The 22,874-nt window shown below is 36.2% G+C and overlaps 1 protein-coding gene across 1 annotated transcript in view; it reads right to left on the bottom strand.

The window, feature by feature from the left end:
* The window catches only part of LOC139708914 (ubiquitin-conjugating enzyme E2 H-like), a 47,396-nt gene that overhangs the window by 10,901 nt on the left and 13,621 nt on the right, over positions 1 to 22,874 (bottom strand). The window contains exons 2-3 of the mRNA XM_071620879.1: positions 9,649 to 9,725; positions 6,003 to 6,077 (exon numbers count right to left, since the gene is read on the bottom strand). Coding sequence (XP_071476980.1) covers positions 6,003 to 6,077; positions 9,649 to 9,725 — 152 coding nt within the window. The remainder of the gene's footprint in view (positions 1 to 6,002; positions 6,078 to 9,648; positions 9,726 to 22,874) is intronic.

Below are 22,874 nucleotides of genomic sequence, written 5' to 3'. Positions count from 1 at the left end.
GACATTTAATGCATATGTGTAGGTCTGTTGTACCACAAAACATCCTATCATATCACATTTTCGCGTTAAAGCCTAAAATATAAGGAGATATCTGTATTTTTCTCAATAAACCGTAACTGTAGACAGTTTAGTCTGGAAACATTTTTATCATAACTATTGTTCACATTTTGTATATTTAACAATACTTAACATCAATTTTACCGATCAAATTTTTACAGTGGTTGTTTCTATCCCTAACTCACAATTTAGAATCTATTTTAAAGCACTAATGCTGGGATTTTGTTTCATCTGCAAATGGTACATGTAAAGTATGCCTTTAATTCTGCAACAGTGCATATACATCATTCACATACAAATTCAAATTTGATGCCTCACTACCTTAACATATTGCACGAACTTCTACAAAGATTCAAGACCAAAACAAGAATTGTATAGTACTATCCATGATACAGTAAATGCTTAAGAAACTGGAATATCATGGCCATAAATGCATGTTAATGCATGGACAACATTAAATTGACCTAAATGGGAACAAAACAAAATTGATTGATGGAAGAGGCAAGAAAGTCTCATCATCTGTAGTCTGTTTGGTGTGATCACTTCACTTAATTGATTGCATTGAGTGTCTACCATCTGTGTCCTCAGGAAATGTTACCCCCAAAACATCCAGCTCTCTTTGGATGAACTAGCAGTTGACAAACAATGCACAGGTCATGATCCCCTTGGCAAAACCATGTTACACAGGGTGTTCAGACGCAAAAAAAAAAAAAAAATTACTAAAATGGTACACAATTGTGTAACTATTCAAAAACAGTATAGCTTTACGACGAATTTATACGTCTGAACGTTAATGAAATGATGTATAACGAAATGACAGTCAGAGCATCGTTTTGCTAAACTAAAAAACGAATCAGTATTCCGTGTACGTTTGAACATATGGCGACTATAGAATGGTATACTGGGTGGGGCTTGATGTGAGCACGCACTTAAGGTGACCCTATTCCTCTCACTAGCAGCGACGTCATGACCATAACAACACGCACAGTGAGAAACTGTGCATCTACATGTATACGATGTTTTCCAGAACGGTCGAGATTAGCTTCTGAACGATCTGTCTGCAATACTATGATTCTTTATACATCATTTCTTTATCAAGTGTTGGTATAAACTGGCTTGCATCTGAACAGGGGGGAGTATCACAGAGGTCGCAAGGTTTCTCAGAGACACACAAAAAAGCCCCCAAAATGGAAAGGAAATTTTGTTGAATTTTTTCACAGCTGATAAAAGTTTGAGCTGCAATCTTATTAATTTACTTCACAAACTGTATGTCATCTTTCCATTCCTTGTTGTAGGATACAAGCTGTAGGTTCACATTCACAATTCTAACAACAACAAAAAATTTTACAGCACAAATTTCACTTTATGTGGGTTTAAATGGGGATTATGGACTACTAAATGACACGACCAATACTTGAATCAATACATATCTGTAGCAATACTCTTAAACTTCAGCACTGGAACAAATTATCTCAAATTCAGCCACCAAAGCTGCTTTTAACTACCAGGTTCAGTAGGTTGTTGTTGTTTTTTCTTGCTAATTGCCTCTTGTTTTGTTTTGTTTTGTTTTTTTGTCTTTAAAGGACAAAATATATGACATGGGAACCCTCGTCCTCTACTTCTCTGTCATCATTGATGATTCTACTGTGGGATGGTAATGTGTTTGTTTGTTTCATTTTCCATCTGAGAAAATGGCTAGATAGCCCATAGATATTCAGCTGCACGAGCTGGTCTTCCATGGGGTCCAGTAGGATGTGAGGGTGGGATCACTTCATCAAGTTAATACTCACCTTGCTCTTTGTGATGAATGAATGAATCTTTTACGCGCATGAGTTGTGACTCTTTCACACCAATTCTTAAAGGACAAGTTCACCTTCATAAACATAAGGATTGAGAGAATGTAGCAATATTAGTAGAACACATCAGTGAAAGTTTGAGGAAAATCAGACAATCCGTTCAAAAGTTATGAATTTTTGAAGTTTTTGTGCAGTAACCGCTGGATGAGAAGACTACTGCAGTGTATGTATAACTTAGATGTCACATGCGTACAACAATATAAGGAAAATATAAAGAGAATTTCACAAAATTCCATCTTTTGAAAAAAGTACACATTCCCCTGACTCGTTACCGACAAATGTTATGGGTAATATTATTCCCCCCGCCTTTAGAAAGAGGCAAGTCAAGTGCTCTTTTATTATGCGAAAAAAGTGAAAATATGTTGAATTTTCTTTTACATTTTCTTTATACTGTTGTACGCATATGACTCACAAGCTGTAGTAGTCTCCTCATCCAGCGGTTCCAACACAAAAATTTTAAAAATTCATAACTTTTGCATCGATTGTCCAATTTTCCTCAAACTTTCACTGATGTGTTCTACTATTATTGTTGCATTCTCTCAATCCTTATGTTTATGAAGGTGAACTTGTCCTTTAAACAGTTGTTGTTGATATTTTTTTTGGCTAAAGACGCTAACAACTAAAATGCATGCTATGGATTAAAGCTACTCTTGATAAACAAAGTAAAGTCTTCCTAGCATTCCCAGTCCTGTTGGTACCTTGAAATACATCATATTATTTACACCAAGCATGTTTGATAATTTGCTGTTGCTAGTCCTACAGTGACACTCTAGAGTGCCAGGGCTAAATGCAAATAAGCATTCAGAAGAAAACTTTGAAGACAAATTCTCTGTAAAGTACATAAACACAACCACAACCAATCTGCAGAATCAAGTAAACAAGCCAAACACCTACTGTATTTTACACTCGATCTGAAGAACTATAAATGTGAATGAGGACTCAGTCCTTTCAACCACTCATTCTTGCAGTTCATCATTTTGGAGGTAAAACATCTCCTTGTTCTCCCACAGATTAGGATTAGCAGAACTCTATTTTAAGAAATGAAGCACCGTAAACCACAGAAATACCCCATTCTCCTCTCTATACTAAGGCTTTTTTCTGACCTTCAGTAATTCCTTTGCATGTTATTACATGGAAACTGATGTCACAGTTCACCAAGCTGAATAGCTGTCCATGGGGTCATTGTACTCTGCTGTCTAATGGGCTTACAGTAATGGCTTACAATCAATGTTCTTTACCTAGTGTGTTCCTTATACACTGTAGTTTGTTTCTTCAAATGGACTTTATGTTTGTTTGGATGGCACAGCACTGGGAAAATCTGTATTTTTTTCTTTTTTATTGGGGGGGGGGGGTCCATAGCTGGGTAGACAGGATTACATAAGAAATCTTTCAAAATACACCAATTTCCTTATTACAATCACAGGGTGAAAACGTATGTGGGCACTAGCAGCTTGAATACATGATTTGTAAAAAATTGATAATCAATACAGAGCATGGCGGTCAAACAAACCAATTAAAGGGAAATAAAGCACCAATTTTGCATTCATATTTGTGCCAGGAGACCTATTTCACTATTAAATGAACTGGCAGTGAACTTTTAGGCTGACACTGAAACTCCCATTCCTTCAGGCACTACAACTGACTGCAAATATTTGATCACAAAATCAATCTGAATATTGTTGACTGAGAACAAGAAGGGCGCTACCACAATTTCGGGGGGTATCGAATGATTGGTATCATGTTGTCAAGCTCCATCTCCTCTACATTATGGTGTCTATTTTAAATTATTTTCATTTTCAGTAAAATGTTCAATATCAAAACCACAAGGGTGCTATTTTACCCAATCACTGAAGCAATGTTTACTAATCTACCCACTTTTGATTAGATTTAGCTTTTTCTTTCCTGAAAATTGCTTGTTTCATTTTTATTGTCGCTCAAATCTCAGAACGTAATAGTGCCCTTCTTGTTCTCAGCTGACAGTATGTGGTAAAGTCTCTCTCCTCCTCCCCTAAACCTTGCCCCAGTAAAAGTACAGTTAAGGTGACAGAACACAAATCAAAAGTAACTCTGCCTCTCTGAGCTCATATAACAGAGACCACAACCCAGACACTTTAGGGAATTGCTTTTCGTTTCATGGTAGCAAGATTTCTACACCTTCAAAATTACAATTTGAAAAGCAGACAGTTTCCTGTGATTTTTATACTGTATTGGAAATGCATGAAGTCCCATGAGTGACACACTAGTGACTATTAAAGGGATGACTGAGAAAAATCTGACAAACAATCTGATAATAACCTTATTGCAGATAAGTAGGCCTACTGGAACAAACTTGAATTAAATCTATCACCATTGATATAATGTGACATATTAACACATCATAAGACCATGATAGATTCCATATCATAAAGACATGAGTTTTGATGTGTAGGGCAGGGTCTTTCTATGGGCTGTCATATTCATTGTGGTTTAGGTTGGCACACTGCCACATGTACACATAGTCATCCTTGTAATTGAATATTCTCATTCAAAACACTGTTTAACTTTCATGTTAATTACAGACCATGTCTTGACATGGCTTGAGTCATGAAGTGGACGAACGATTACAAGAGTCTGTCATAATCTTTACTATTAAAATGAATCACAAAACATGTACATTGTATTAAATGGTGATACAATTGTACATCTTGGCAAAAAGATGAGACCAAGAAACTTAAAATGAAGCTACGGTGTATCAAATCATCTTTTAATTGAATTCATTTTGGAATCAATTAGTAATGCACAAGTATCAATTACAAAGGCCTTTGCTTTGATCCTGTGGATGCATAACAGAACACATATATATACACATGTACATGTTCATGTACACAGCTCTGATACATGTGCACAAGTGTGTGTTCTTAGTGCATACTATAATGTACACACAATCGTGTGACACGGTTTTCTTCCTCTACACGGTACAGTTTCTATGAAACACAGTTCCTTTTATATCGACACTTATCAGGTTGACATTGCATACTTCTGCTCAAGATAAGTATTCATGTGATTTCTCCTCTCACTGCCCTGCTTCAGGAGTGCAAGCAAGAGCTACAGAATGTTCAAGCAAGAGCTAATGTTCAAACAAGAGCTAATATGTTCAAGCAAGAGCTAAGGCCAAAAAAAAAAAAATGTTGTATTGGCGTAACATGAGATTTTCCAATAGGGTCGGGCGGGCGGACTGTTTTTTTTTTTTTGCTATCTGTATTTTACGTGTAAAACTCATATTTAACAAAACCCCATTCGATAGAGAGGGTCTGTTGCATCCAAAATTTTTTATATCACCGGTTTAAAGCAATAAATATCAAAAGAGAATCATATTTTGGACATGGAAAAACACCCTGGCCCCCGCCACTCGAACCCATAGGAGACCGCATGCGTGTTCCCGTTTTCACGGCCATTTTCCGACACCAGCTGTTGTTGTTGTTGTTGTTTTTGATAATTCGCAAACCCGTATCGCGCCCTCTCTCGGTAAAAACGATGTATTTCCTTTTCTTTCTTTCTTTTTTGTGAAAAGTTCAGGGTCGGGTTTTTTTTTTAGGGTCGGGCAGGTTACGCCAATACAACAATTTTTTTTTTTGCCTAATGCTCAAACAAGAGCTAATACGTTCAAGCAAGAGCTAATGTTCAAGCAATATTGGTAAAAGCTGAATCTTGATTGTGGAATGTATAAAAGGCATACAAAACAAAATTACGTAAGCCTATATATGGCCTGTTAATGATAATAATTATGAATAGTAGTAAAACCTTCAAAAACAATAATCTTACAGAGTATATTGATTGAATAATTGATGATTTCTACTAATCTCACATACTTGTAACTAAAATTGTATTGATTCATTTTGTTTTCCCTCTGTAAGTTCATGAAACAAAGAGAAAGATGCATGACAGATTTCCATGACATCACTGTCCAATCAAACTAGGCAGTTGCTTGCCAAGCATGCTTTTTTCTTCTAGCCATCTCCGTGCTAATGGATAAAAACATGCATCTTTAGTGAGCCTTCCTTGATCATGTCCTGACAAACATATAAAATATGTATCACATATTATACTCACCAATAGAAGGTGACTTGTAGGGATATTTGTCTGGTATATCTACTCTGACTTTCCATACTCCTCCTTCGTACGGTGCTAGGTGGTTAAAAAAAAGTCAGAATAATACAAGAGAACGGAAGGGAAAAAAAAGATGTTATAGCATTACCTTGCCAAACATTACACAGTTTGTGCTCGTACTAAAATATGGAGACTTTTATCAAGCAATAAATCATAAAGAAATGTCAACCCAACAATACAAGTAGATGGTATCATGTTTCAGACTACCGGTCAGAAACAATGGTACAAAATACTGTATACGCCATATATTTAGCGAGTCTAAATTTTCGCGAATCGTGACTTCCCGACGATTTCACGAGTGATTAAATTCGTGATCGTGGAGTGCTGTACTGAACGGAGAAATGTATATGTGTGCATCACATTCATACCGGGATCAGAGTCATTATTTTCGCGTGTCTTTAATTTTGCAAATAGCACCTGACTCGCGAAATTTGCGAAAATAAAAACCTCGCAAAATATTCGGCATATACAGTAGTAACAAAGAAGTGTTACACATTACAATATTGCAGGTGATAAAAGTGTACTATTTTAGACAGGTGCAAAGAACATTGAAAATATACACATGGTAGAAAATAAAAAGAAATGATTTTTTTTTTAATATACCTATTGATGAAAACAAAAACTTACAGAATATAAATCTCTTTGTTCGAAAGGGCAACAAGGATCGATAGCAAGGACAGAGTATACATGTAAGTGCAGGAGACAGAGAGGAAGAAAATAGATTTCCCAGCCGACACGAAGCCTCCATAGATTTAGGTGCAATGTTATGATAGGATGACAGAGTACTGTCCATGAATAATACAATGACTGAAAAGAGAGAATATCATACGAGTACAATATATTGCACACAGGAATGGATCACGGAGAACTGGAGTAAATATGGCAAGACACAAGGTAATGATTATCATAATTGGATGATACCTGAAGACTGCAGGGCAAACTGACATGGCCTTCATCAACCTTCAACATACTGTACTCTCAGAAAGAGATTCAATACCTTCATGTATTTCAGTCCTACCTTTCCAGTATGGATAGCCATATGATATTGAAAAACATCAATATTCTGGCCCAGCTCCCTTTGCCATAACAGGCATGATGATATTTCAGTGGGAGCAATAAACCACCACTGATTTCAAATGGATTGACCAACTGAAATCTCCTGGGTCATTTTAACAGCTAGCAGGAGGTTTTGTGTGTCAGCTGATTGTGTTTGTGGACTGAACAGATTCAAAAGATGTATAGCTGCCATCAACCATGTATGCAGCTCAAATTTGACAGTTTAAAGCATTTGACATGTATTCATGCATCACTGATGCAAGCAATAAGTGTAGTTATTGCGTAGCAATGAGATTTGCCAAGCCCAAAGTGGTATCATGTAGAAGTAATAAACCACTGACAAGCATTTTCCTTTTTTTTCCCCAAAAACAAGCATGGTACATTGGAACTGCTGTTAACAGCTAATATGTGATATACACAGGAAGATAGAAAGAGATCTAGATCACATGGATGAAATAAGCAAATCAATTAACTAATCAATCAATTTGACAAATTCACATCCAGATGCGGACAGACAAATACAGATCACAGGGCTGACAGAAGACCATTCATAAAGATGAATGTGCTGATTATATCCATTGGGTCATGCTGCATTAAAGGGCTTAATCAGAAGTGGGATTTTCTGCATAAACACTCTTTGTGAGAGAGAAGCAGAGTATAAAAGGAACATTGTGAATAAATTAAAATAGACTGTGACATAAAAGAGTACGATTTTAAGTATAATTACAAAATTGCAGGAGGAAGGACTTACAGTCTATTCAGGAACTCAGCATAGTAATGAATCATATACAGTGTACTACAGCTGTACCTATCACAATGACTCAATACCATGACATTGTAAGTAGATTACAGACCATGTTCTTCCAGACCTCTAATGTCTGATGTTTTCTAGATCTCTACTGTCTAATACGGAGATGTGTGATGAGACGGAATTCTTTCAGGAGTGCAGAATGGGGGCATGACAAGATAAATGTCAGACACTTAATACACAGAGTATTGGTTATCAGTCTTGGATGTGAAGTCATTACACCTTTTTTTTTTTCTATTCACTTTCCTATTTAATCTCAGAGATATATTGACACCAGCATTCATGCAATGAAGACAATCATGTGCATGCTGCAAACACAGCATATAATAGAGTATTTTTCTCTCTATAGATGCATAGTGTATTAACAAATGATACAGGAGGAGCCTACTGATGTGCAATGAATGAGTATTGGACTATAAAGTGCATGTGATGCTCTGATATCGACAAAATGAGATCACTGCGACCCATGCACGGCAACAAAACATATCATTTCACTAGGCCAATCACGAGTGTGCTCGCAATAAGTTGTCGCCTGTAATCAGGTCAGTGCAAATGAACCCTGACACGACCTACTTCTATACACAGAAATTATTTTTCTCCCCACCAGGCAATCTTTTCCAAGCTTCTAGCTCATCCTAATACTCTTCCCTGCATCAGAAAAGAGTCAGGCAACCGCTATGTCTTCAGACGAGTTCATCTACCTCAGTTAAGTGTGTGTAAAAGCCATAAATGTCTGATCGAGCATCCACCACATAATTGACATAGCCAGCGAGGGGAGAATCAGCATTAATGCTCCCTTGATAAATGATCTCCGTCTTCCCCAATTACGGTCTAATACAAGAAGTTATTCACACTTTTTCATTTCGAACTGTTAGAAATCTCATTGTGTGGTTGTATAAGAACATAATCCCATATTATCATCTTGGTGCAGTTAACATGTAGACAGCACCAGCTACAAAGAACACAGCAAGTTTGCCCACTGTCTAAAACTGTTGTCACATGCTACATGTACATGGCATGTATTGTAAAGAGGCACAAAGTTATTTTGCCTTCAAATCCTCTGCATTGTTTTTAAAGACATTTTAGAATACTGAAAGTCATATTCACAGTCAAAGGAAAAATGCATTAATTGCAATTTTCATGAATTTGCACAATACCAATCAATACATAAAGTAAATACAAAATCATGAAAATCATGTTTATGTACCTTAAACACAAGTATACCTGCATAATGATACTATCAAACTCTGCAAAACATGGTAAGGGAAGAGCATTTTTCACAGCAGAAACTTGGATAAATTATGCAAACTAATGAATAGAGTGCAATTTAGTGAAACTGCATGTAAATCTAGAACAGTAGATGTGGCTCAACTGCAGAAAAGACAATATCCATTTTTTTTAAAAAGATAAATATATTTTCATTCCTTTTTTTGTTTCTCTTCTGACTCTGCATTTAAATACAAAAAGTGTAGTGATAGCACTTCACGAGTGAGATAGACGACTAATGACAAATACATCCAAAGGTAGAGGTTGTATACAGTGGGTCAATTCTCTTATGCCTGCAATATAAAAACATGCATACATGTATATAAGTATACACAAGCACTGAGTGAACAATCACAAACAATGTAGAAAAGCACTGATAAATTTGTGCAAATCTGCATCTCTATTATCATTAGTATGATAGAATATAGTGAGAAAAATATGAAATCACACAATACTTACTTCCTTTGGGTCCGTAGAATTTGACTAGGAATTCATTCAGCCCACCTAACATTGTCACTTCACGTTTGGTTTCAATCCTGTTGTTGCAATCAAAGTCAAGGAATGGCTGTACAAATGTGGTACAATACTTAATGAATTGCTTCAACAGCACAACTTTATATCACAGTGCTGTAAAAGTGGAAATTTTCGTGGTGTTGAAATTTTCGTGCATTTTGCGCAACCAGAAGCTAGCGCGAAAATAAAAGCATGCGAATATTTTTGCTTGCCATATGTTCCAGTAGTTGATGTCTTGATTCCACGGAATTAAAAACATGCGAAACTCTTCTTAACCGGCTGAGCGCGAAAAATTAGTTGCACGAAAATATCCACTTTTACAGTATCACTTGATACTGAGATTATGAGAAGAGTCAGATATTATACTAGTAAGTGCAAATTTGCAATAAATTCATTTACACTGTTCTTCCAATTCAGGAAAAATATATAAGGTTATAGATGAACATAACATAGCATAATAAATATAACATGAACACAGCAGAAAATTCTGAAATACACAAAAACAAGACAATATTAGTAATTGGCAATACTGAAAAGAAGAGTGCAATGTACACTGAACATGTACAACTGTAAACCTGTGGTTGCATTGTGAAATATGTTTCTGTTCTTGCAAGTTGGAACACATGGTAAAAAATAAAATCATAACAAAAAAAAAATCATGCTCTTCATTAAATAATGATGGAATACATGACATAAACGCAGCTGGCTATTTGACATTCCCTCTCCTGCTACTCGATGTTTGGATCAAATACTGCAAAAAATATCTCCCATTAGAAAACAAACAAGATATCGGTTGTTACCACGTGACTCTCACATGGAGGGAAACTGTACTATGTTTGCATGATGTCGCTTGCTTTCATTCAATACCACTATAATTGTATTTCACACAACTACCGATACATTGTTTGTTTAAGTTTTCCTGGCTTTATAGTGCCCAGAACACTTCAAAGGCATTGTTTACTCTAGGGAGAAGTGATTTCAAAAAATGTTTGAGTTATCAAATTTGATGCATATGTGTAGGTCAGTTGTATCACAAAACATCCTACCATATAAAGATTTTACAATAAAGCCTAAAATCTAAGGAGATACCACTATTTTTTTTTTTACTATAAACCATAACTGTAGACGGTTTAGTCTAGAAACTATTTTATCATAACCATTGTTCACATTCTGTATATTCAAAAATATGTAACATTGATTATACTGATTAACATTTTTACATTGTTTGTTTCTATCCCTGGCTCACATTTTAGAACTATTTTTAAGCACTAAATCTGGGTTTTTGTTTCATCTGCAAATGGTAAATAGTGCCTTTAAGGTGCAATATCATCCAACTAAGTTAATCTATCAGTTACTATTACCAAAAGCAAGAAGGAAGGATACTATATATTCTTTGATCACTGATAAAAATGCAGACAAGTATATCTTACTGTTTCATTATCTGCCACTTTTTTCTCCCCCAATTCATATTTGCACCAGGTCTAGCATGTGACCTCTTCCATCTGCTTGTCACAGGTAGAGCTCTTTATCTTCTTTCAGTGCTTAAACCTTGTTACAAACGTCAACATCATTTCTGCTCCCTGAGCGCTAGTACTTTTTCAACTCTACGCCACCAATTTGTTCAATTATCTCCCTGTCTAGTTTTATTGAGGCTCGTTCACTCCACATTCATTCTGAGAAGCAATAAATAAGATGATACAGACTCCTTGTAGCATGGAGGAACTGTCTACCTGCTAACATGTTTGAGGCAAAGCATATACACGTCTTGTTGCGGTTAGTGGAATTTAGTGAAGCAGCAGTGCAGTAGGCGGGCAGCATCAGCTGAGACACTACGGTCAGACAGACTCACCACATGACTAATATGAACATCACATTGCTACAGCCAGCAATAAATATTTGACGAAATCACTTGTGACTTGTTTGTCAAGTTTGTACGCTGTGGGCATGTACGACCCTATCACCTCATTAGACCTTTAAATCCACTTCCACTCCTATCTCGATTCCTGCTTCACCACAAAAAGTGCTCAACCTATCTGAGGTTAGGTTTAGACCCACAACAAAAACATGACACAGAGGTAGGAGATGGATAGGAGAATACTAATCAGGATATGATTTGCAATAGAATGGCACAGCCTTATTACACTAAAAATACTTTACTATAATAGTATATGTGATTATACATTCTTTCTTTCTTTATTAAATTTGCGGCATCACAGGTAGGACAGGCTGATGTGCTTGTGACTTCAATGGTTTCAAATAATGAATACAAATTGCATGACATGAAAACTTGTAGGCAAAAATGGCATACATCCTCTCATTCACAAAAATGCCTGTATGCAATACATTCGGCATATAAATGCAAGATTATGGCTGTTCCTTAAATCTTACAGCCATCTCAGATACATTGTAAACAGCACCTGAATTTAACTGCTACCCACAATAAATGGATATCTACTTTTGCCTACAGTATGCTAGACAGAAAGGTGGGGTTTAGTGTATTTTCAATCTCTTTCAAGTTGGCAGAAAGACAACCACTGAACTCCAAACGAAACACCAACCATGTTTTTTCAGCCTCCCTGTGGAACAGGTTCATGGCTGCATGTATTTTGGCTTTCACACAAAAGCAATCAAGTCTGTTTACAAAGCCCAGGGAGGAAGAAGAGATTAGAAAGAGGGAAGGGCTACCAACCATTGAGGGGAAAGGTACTACCTGTGCACCCTGGCAATCCCATTACTGAATCAGCTTTATTGATTGCTGCTGTTTTTCTGGAGGCCAGATCATCTCCCAGTGTGGAATATCAGATACAGTCAAACTCGGATACCTCGAACTCGGATAAGCCGAATATCGCTTACCTCGAAGGCAAAATGAAAGTCCCGATTGTTCCTATGGAGTTTTCGTGTGTTAAAATTCGCGTAGCTCGAAAAAAACTAACTCGAAGTTCGGTTACCTCGAAGGGAAATCTCATGTCCCGATCTTAATTAACTTATTGTTTTTCCCAGCATGTTGCTCGAATTGAAATTGCAAACATCACTCAGCATTTCCGATGAAGCGCGCGTGGACAGCGAAGACATGTCACAAATCTTTTCACACTCGATTGTAAATATTCTGAGCCCCAGAACGATCGTGCGCTCAAATACCCGATACACAGCTGACAAGGAAAATCCCCAACACCTACTGTACCTACACACGTACCCGGAATGCATATACTTGTAGCAGCCGTGCAAATGGAGAGCTTACAATAGCACTACGCTCTATTTTGATTTGCGATCGTGATAGTCATGCCGTGCGCGAACATTTCTTAACCGTCGTGGCGCACCTGCTTAGGTGTTAACAGTTATATCTTTGGCATTAATCAAGGTCCACTGTCCAAACATCAATCTCCCGCTAGTTTTTTTTTTCCTTTCACGAAGTTTGTTTCATTTATTCTCCCCGAGAACGCAAGCTCTGAATATTTTTTTTCCAGCAATGCGATTATGAAGCATAAGTGTGGTATATGATCTGGAAGTATAGGCCTAGCATAATAAAGAATAGTATAGATATGATTTAACAACAGTTTATTTTGATAAATTTCGAAGTAACGGAATAATACGCTTTACGATTTTCAGACAAAAAAAAAAAGAAGAAAGAAATCATCATGTATTTTACCCCTGTTTTGAATTGAATCTTTTTCGAGTTTTCGGTATTTTTTTTTCTTTTCTTTTCTAGCACAATCGTCAAGGCCCCCTAAGATTGTTTCGCTTCTTTTTTTTTTTTAATGCGAACAATCCTCTTCAGTAAATGTTTATGATTACAGCAATAGCACTGTCCTCAGAAGCCATAGCCGGAATCTGATCTAGCGATATCACTCACTAGTAGCCCATCCTTAATGTACTGTGCTGCACTTATTCAGGGCTCGACACTTACAGTGGCCCGAGGCCACCAAAACGCACGTCGGGCCACCAAAAAAAAAGTCGGATGTTTGCCTTTACTTTTGGAGATGAACAGCGGTAACAATCAGATCCCTTAGACGTTCGGAAATGAATAACAATAGTATTCAACTCCGTATGATGTTTGCTTTTATATTCGAAAATAAATAGCAATGAAATTCGGCTCCGGAAGATGCTAAAATAAATTTCGAAAGTTTGCTTTGACGTTCGGAAATAAATAATAATATTCAACTCCGTACGATGATAATATATGAATGCCGGATGTTTGCTTTTACGTTCGAAAGTACATAGCGATAACATTGGGCTCCGGGATAGGCTAAAATGAATGTCGAATGATCCCTTTTACGTTCGGAAATGAATAACAATAACATTCAACTCCGTACGATGATTAAATAAATGTCGGATGTTTGCTTTTACTTTCGAAAGTAAATAGCAAGAACATTCGGCTGCGGAAGATTCCAAAATAAATATCACACTCATGATTGCTTTTACATTTGGAAGTGAATAGCAGTAACATTCTGCTCCATACGATGCTAAAATAAATGTCGGATATTTGCTATTATACATTTCGAAATTAATAACAGTAACATTCAGCTCCATTCGATGATAAAATGATTGTCAGATAATTCATTTCACTTTTGGAAGTGGACAGCAGTAATATTGGGCTCCGTATGGTAGTAAAACGAATGTCGGATGTTTGCTTGGAAATTTAGAAATGAATAACAGTAATATTCTGCTCCGTATGATACTAAAATAAATAACTGTTCGTTGCTTTTACATTTGGAAATGATTAACGGTATCGCCTGCTGACTGTGAGTGCTGCTGGTAGACACATGGAAGACCGGTGCGTAGCGGTGCGACATTGCCGTCGCTCCCTGTAGCTCTACACAGTCTTGGTGAGCTACATGTACACCCATAGTTGTGCGAAATTTTAATAGTTTGCAAAGCTAAGACTGATTCTTGTGTTGGATATTGTGTACGAGATGATGACTTAGAGAGAGAAAAGGAGGAAAAACGAATAGTGATCGAGGGGGTACCTACGCCGACGCGACAATGTACATTCAGCACGCATGTTCTGCAACCCTGTCTTGCGCTCGATTACGTACCGGTATTTTCTTTTTGTTTTTATGGTGATTTAAGTCATTTAATTGTTCACCAGAAAATACTGATGAAAGAAGAACATCGATTTTCATTCAATTCATTCATATTAAAGTTGATTCAAATCCAATTGACAAGCATACAAACAATCGGTAGGCACTGTAACAGATACCATGTTGAACATCGACAAAAATCGGATAAGTCGAAGAAAATTCGACGTACGCGTACCTCGAAATTCGCGTACCTCGAACCAATTTCTTCAGTCCCGACGACTTCGAGGTATCCGAGTTTGACTGTATATTCCTTCTCCTTACAGTGTACAAGTCTGACTCTCCCTCTCAGTCCCACACCAACAAATACACGGGGGGCACTGCCAAAACTGCAGTACACAATTTCTGACCCCCTAACCCAAATACATCACTGCATTTTTTAGTTCTTATCTTAGGTGTCCCTTTAAACCCATGAAAGAAGATATATGATCTGTAACCTTTCTCTAACAGCCTGCACAGTACGTTGTGGACATTTCAATCACAATATGTATGTTCACAGCAGGCTGGTCTGAAAGACAGTTTTTGGCTTCTCCGTAGTTGGAGACGATTGTCATACGCTAAGTGCCCATATAATACAAAAAACTGAGAACTGTAATCCATTCTAAAATTGTCCTCATTTCAAATCCAGTCTCATTTGTATGTACACATTGTGTATACCAAGGAGGTATAATACCTCCTTGTGTATACAATGATAGCAAACATTCACATGGTCATTGAAATTAGAATATTAGAACACGCAGATAAAAGAGTTGTTAAAGCTGGCTCCTCAGAATATTGTAGATTATTAGGCTGATGGTGCATATTATACTAATGTACTTTAAAATACAAGTGACAAGATGTAGATGTAATCATCACTACTAATATAATGTTTGCATTAACAAACAGTGCATGAGTGTAATTGCATCCACATTTATTTCACAGGAGAATGTGCTGTGAAAAGTTGTGTAATCTACAAGACGAATCCCATGATGGGGGTGTTAGGTCATGTGAGAAACACACTGGCGTATGATCGGTGGTCATTTGTCACACGATTCATACTCAAAATTTGCACACATATTTCATGCAAAGTTTTGAATTACCCTAGGTACTATAAAACCAGAAATGTTGGCGGTCTCGTGAGAGCCAAGATTCGCGAAATTCAAATGCATGAAAAAACTCTTGTCTACACTATGCATTGAATACCACAATTTAATATTTTCCAAAAAATTTGATGCTGTGAAAAAGGCAGTCGGCTCAAATTTGCAAAAAAATTCATGCCGCGAAAACATCTTCCTTTACAGTACGTGAAGGTATTTCAGGATGTAATTCATGGTGTATTTCATGGTGTATTCACATTCACATTACAAATTACCGTGTGAAATACTGCGGCATTTTATGGTCAATGGGAATGCACCTAATGATACATTCCATTGCATACTGTAAAACATGATATATTCGCGACATTAAATTTTCACGAATTAGAGCCGATGGCCTTTTTCGCGGCATGAAATTTTCATGAACTGCCATTGGCATTCAATGCATAGAGTGTAGACAAGAACTTTCGCATGCATTTTAATTTCGCAAATTTTGGCGCTCGCGAAATTCACAAAATTAAAATGCGCACGAATATTCCTCGTTTTACGGTACCCAGCACTCATCTAGCACACCTGGGCAGAGACAACCACAAGTAAATACTAAAATGTCTTGGTTGTGGATAAAAGTGTTACTACGAAGCTTCTATCCTGGACTTCTTATGAAAAGTACAGTTGATACCCAATAGAACATGCCATCTCCACATGGCATGTCACTTGATCTAGCACATAGCAACTTGATCAGTTAAAATTCTTCTCTCCATGTACACACAGCTCTTTGCTCTTCTCTGATCTCTCTCGATCTCTCTCTTGTGGCTTGTCAAACCCAATGCCAGGAGGTTTTATATAACATGGATACTAACTATCAATTATATCAACATGACATGACCATCTGCATTGCTCTGTAATCCTCCATGATCCAATTTTTGTCATTAACACATAATGGGCTATTTCAGAGCATATAAACAAACATTCATAAAGCTTTGCAAACTGATTTTAAAGGGATGGTACAGTATTGGGTGAGGTGAGGATTGGTCTTTGAGCTTTTTGTAAGATACCAAGAAACCACTTATGAAATATTACAGAGCATACCATTCTAAGAGGAATTCAAACTTTATGCGATGAAAATCTGTTTTCGAATGGCTAAGACATCCAAACACAAAGTAAAACAAAGCGATGGTAATAATTTTAAGGTGGGTCCCACCTTTTATTAGGATTGCTCTGTTTTGGATATCTCAGCCATTTCAAAACCAATTTTCAGCAAATAAACATTGAATTCGTCTTGGAATTACATGCTCTTCCACATTTTAAAAGAGGTTTCTCATCATCTCACAAAAAAATGTTACAAACCCGGAGTTAGGTCTCAACCAAAACTATACGATCCCTATCATTTCTATAATCAAAATAAATACTGTGACTTGATGACAAGTATATTGGTAGCTTGTAGTAATTCAAGGTTAAATTCTCTTAAAATTCGTAAAACTCAATCATTACAAAATACAGTGTATTTCCTTCACATCAACCAGAACTATTTTTGTTTCTACTTTCATTACTGTAAACAAAACATTCATGAGCATTTTTTTATAAAATAAAGACAAAAGGCACACAGTCTGACATGTAATGACCCTCATGGAGAGTTTGAGAAAAAAAAATCATTCATTGCGAAATAAAAGACTCACATAAAAAAGCTGATTTACATTAAAATAAGATACAATTAAACTACATCTGTGTGTGCCATCTATACAAATATATGTGTCATTCTGGTATGTCTGTCACACAGAAATGTCAACACAAATGAAGATTAGATACACTGTAAAACTTGCTTTTAAATATATACACAGAGGGAGGTGTATGATGTGTGTGAGGGGTATAAGTGTCAAGTGTGTTCAAGAGTGTAATTGTATCCATTTCTATTTGTATTGTGAATGTTTTAAAGTCCGACGGTTTTTAATGTTATATCTGCCTTTTGGAAATTGAGTTGTAAAATGAATAAGCAATGCAACAATGCACATGTTCTGTAATGTAAGTTGTTGTTTTTTTAATAAGCAATTTGTATGTGATATTGTTAATGTTATGTTGTATTACTGTGTAAACTACCTCAATTCGGCCTGTTTTGGCTGTCATGGAAGTTGTTTTTTAAACCATTAATCAATAAATACACAAACAATATTACAAAAGATGGCAGGAATGGCTGCTTACTGCTTGTACTGTACAATAACCCCTACACATCCAAAGCTATAGCTCACAATAACCCAGTCACTTCTGAAATGCAAGGGAGACTGATTCATAATACGTCTTTAATGCTCATTAAAAGCTCATTTGGGTTAACTAGGCCCCTTTATAAAGAGGGCACCAGCGACATCACTGCACTGAATAAAATGTGTACTATAGAAAATAAACCTCTAGCATGTTTCACTCCCATGTGATTTCTGTGCATGAAACATTTTCCTACAAATCTTAATTTAAATTTGTTTGTATTTCATTATTAAAACCTTTGATACCCACAGAATCTGACAGTGAGTTCAAATAATGCAACAGCCTAGATCTGTACTATCACACATAAAATGCTATAAACCTCCTGTATGAAGCATTGCTTTCTCAAAATGAAAATTTCATCTTTGGTTAATATTGTAATGAAGAGCATGCACAAAACACAATTGATTAATCATGGCCGTCCATCAAGACTTAATGTAAAGTTAATACTTCACCCTATGTTAGCACACATGTATGCAATCTAATTTTTCAGCTGGTTCTAAAAATAGTATATTTTATGCCATGTTTGGCATTCAGGTAAAATTCTCAGCTTCCTGTCACAGACTCAAAATACTTCCCGATGACCTCATCAGGGCACATTATGTAAGCTTTGTGATGAGCTGCACAGATCACTCTAGAATACCTCAGTCTACTGGATATCTCTCTATATAACTCTATCACTTTCCTCTTACACTACACAAATGCACATGCATAGACAGATTATTATAGAACATATGGCTCAATTTTGTAAAAGTAGAACTATACTGTGCTTTTTATCAGATACTTGTGGAAATGCTGAAGTCACTGTACTTTGTACTCAAGCATCATAAATCAACTACAGTGTACTTTTATTCGAGTATATCGCTCATTTCCACTTGCAAGACAAGATATTGATGCAACCTGCCAATATTTGCAATCAAGGTATATGCAAACAACAGAGGGTCAACTGAGGATTTTGACACCATGACTTGACTGTTTTTATAAACCATATCTATGTGCCTTTGATTTTCTGCAAATTGCTGCCATATCAGAAAACTAGATCTTCAAGTCTGAAGAGCGGCATCAAATTACCGTCATTACGAAGGGTTCATCTATCACCATCACCATCACCATCACCATCATCACCATTTAATCATCATCCCCTGCTATTGACAGCACCTAAAGTTATTGTCCTTTTTTTTTCATATCATCATTCAAATCAGTATTCAAAATACATCCTTTCACTTTCCATTATCAATGTATATGAAATCCTTATCTGTTTTTCTTTCAATTACTGTAGCATTACCAACTCTTGTCACCTTTGTTTGATTGATATCATATGAATCACATTCGCTACACATTATTTACTGTTGCACACCATCTCTCTCATTCTTGTGACCCCATGACTTGTCTTCTAATACATCCTATAAGCAGGCATTAAAGATAGGGCCAAGACATGTGTAGTAAGAAAGCCTCATCAACTCCCCCCCCCCCCCCCCTGCCAAACACACACACACCTGCCTAATGATGGATGAGGACTAATGCCCCGTTCAGTCTCCGCCCTATCTCACACGAACTGTGACACAATTCATCATTTTCTGCTTCCGCTGAAATGGATCACGTCCCTCAAAATGTAACAGGGAATTCAGGAAGCCATAGATGGATGTTGTAGATATTCAGCCCATTGCGGTCACCATCTGTAAACATGTTGACACTGACATTTAAGATGTAATGCTGCCCCCAAGGGTGGTTCCATTTTTTCTTCTTTCTTTAAGCGATGGTTCATTTCAGGCTCTACTGCCTCCAGAATGTTTGTAAATGTCATGGCATCAAGTATCAACTGGTCTGGCCTACAGTGTAAGAAGACTGTACGTGTCAGCACCACATATGGCCTAAATCACTCACAGAAATATAGCAAATGGGATAAGAAGCTCTTACACGTACTTGGGTGTAGAGACATAAAGCATCTGCTCTTACTCTCAGTTCTAAATTTGTACCTGGGCATTTCCACGGTAACTCACGTTACATTTTGAACTCAAAATTAGGTCATTGAGATCAATATCCTTAAAACCTAATTAGTGATATGAGTTACTATATGTGAATGAGTATCATGCACCTCCATCCTACCTCACAGCAACATTACATCCACAGACTCTTATGAGAACTATGAGAAAAAACACTACAAATGTCGGTAACTCACGTTACATAATTTGGACATGCAAAAATTTGGCATGTCTTCTATTCAAAAGTTTCCTCAAACAAGAAACAGAGAGACTTTCAAGTCTATTGTGTGAAAGTCATGGACTAACAAGATACATCACCGAGTATGGTAAAAATTTAAATTGTCTTACATTCTCCAGGTATCGTCATGTGAAGCGGTAACTCACGTTACGGTAACTCACGTTACAGTTTGTCCACATGATCACAAGACGATTTTTTGTCTTAATAATCCAAAGAAAACTTACCAAGACAATTTTTTTCACAAACAAACTCCATGAATAAAGAATCTAAACTGATTTGAACATTGATCTGACAGTAATTAATCCCATTTTATCCATGAGATTACCAAAAGGCAGGAAACTTTACATTTAGAATACCAACTTGAAGATAAATTTCATTTTTAATTGAGTCGTTTTCCAAGCTTTCATTTGTACTGAGACAAAAATTGTATTGAACAAAATGATATGAAACAGAGTCTATTTCATTAAATTACACTCTTTTCCAGTTAACAAATGCATCAGAAATTGAGGATTTAATTGAGAATTTGATTTGATTGTTTTTTTTATTTTACTAGATTTAAATGGATTTCAGGCTATCTAGATAAAACAAGTCATCCATAAACTATTCCATTTAATACACTGAGTCACGAGACTAGAGACCTGTACATGTAGTCTGTGGAGAGTTTAAAGGTTCAGAAATGAATATTTCAATAAATCTTTTAACTTTTAAACAATGCAATTTATATTACAATTATTTGATAATTGTTTGAATTACTCAATAATCAATTGTTTGTATGTTTGATTTGTTTACAAATTCTTATACTAAACTGGTACAGAAATTAGACTTGAATTACAGAAACTGCAGATAAATTTTAGTTATCTGCTACCAGTATTGATCAGTTTAATAAAACATGTTCAAAAATGTTTAAGCCTTAAAAAACAATGGCTTTGGTCTATGAAATGTCAAGTAGCCATTATTTAAATTGTACATACATGTAAAAAGTATACCAGTATTTTCTAGGGTAATCAAGCAGACTGAAGCAGTAAATCCCAATGAAAAACATGAATAGTAAATATTTTGTGATCAGGAGGCTAACTATTAATATCACAAAATGTTAATAGTTTGCTTTAAGGTACATGACTGTCCAGCTCTTAAAGAAAATGTCTGATAATGAGGTTCACATTCAAAAAGTTTTTGGTAATAGATCAGCATGTAAAGTAAATTATAGTAAACATGGAAAAGTTTCATTGTAGGATTTTGCAACAATATAGCTAAAACCTCAGAGTAGAATAGTATAAAACACATTAAGCATGTCAAATTCACAATGTTCAGTTCTCAAAAATCTCAGAAAAAACAGCAGGAAGCGAGCTCCAATCTTAAAATTCTGTTCATACATGTAAATGTTTCAGCCTCATAAACAATGGCTTTGGTCTATACAGGTAGGTACACGCAAACTATGAAATGTCAAATAGAAATCACTTGAATTACAAAAACAACAACTTTTCAAGAGTAATCATGCAGTGATTATCCCAATCGGGAGGCTATTAATAGTTATCACAAAATTTTGATAATTTGCTGGAACAAGGTCCATGCAGCTTTAGAAGAAATGTCTTTTAACAACTTTTGTAACAGATCAGTATACATGCACTGTAATATTAGATAGTAAATATGGAACCTGTTGAAGCACATGTGATGAACATGTGTAATTAATACATTGTACATGTATACCAGTTGGTTTGGTGATAGAGAGAGACCAAGAGAATAACAATCTACTGGAAATAGAATCTTGATACAAGAGTTCAGTAATCATGTACTCATGGGTTACTTACAATCACAACCTTCATATCATTTCTTGGTATTAAAGAAAAAATCATGTCGGTAACTCACGTTACATTGTGGTAACTCACGTTACATGGTAACTCACGTTACAATTTTAAGACCTCTGTTATGAGAATTTGAAGCAAAGACTATAAGTCCCATCATATTTCTTGGATGTGTGCTGCATAGTTATTTGATAATCCAAAATACCATGTCTCAGTTGGGCATAGTAAAATTGCTAGGTTAAAAAGTTCATGTTTCGGTAACTCACGTTACAGCAGCTTCTCGAGCTATGTAAGAGCACGCTAGTGTCCGAAGTACATATCTTATATCGAGGTCTCCACTTTATTTACTGCTAGATTAATATATTTTTGATTTGTAAAACCAAACAAAGTTTGATTTGAGCCTCAAATATAAAAAATAATCACAAAGAGCAACAAAAATGCATTTTTAGGGATTTTTAGGTCAAAAAATGCTTTCTGGTTTCAAAAGGTGTAAAAATGCACAAAAGGGAACTTTTCTTAAAGGTAAAGTTGGTTTCACACACTTCAAACTATGGCTAACAAAGTAAGATTATCAGTTGTCTTGAAATATGCGGGTAAAATTTTGGTGGTCATGTCGCACAACTCATGGAAATGCCCACCTATGATTCTTTCTCTTGTCACTATCCTCATCAAGTGGTGTGGCTTTGTTGATGAATACTGTAGTTGCCCTAAAAAAAAAAAGAATCCAATGCATGACATAATGCAATGTATGT

Source organism: Diadema antillarum, unplaced genomic scaffold, assembly GCF_040938485.1.
Source record: "Diadema antillarum isolate AM-2024a unplaced genomic scaffold, OU_Dant_1.0 seq00001386_RagTag, whole genome shotgun sequence".
In the NCBI taxonomy this organism is placed as follows: domain Eukaryota; kingdom Metazoa; phylum Echinodermata; class Echinoidea; order Diadematoida; family Diadematidae; genus Diadema; species Diadema antillarum.
The sequence above is the reverse complement of the archived record's forward strand: the minus strand, read 5'-3'. Positions and strand labels throughout refer to the sequence as shown.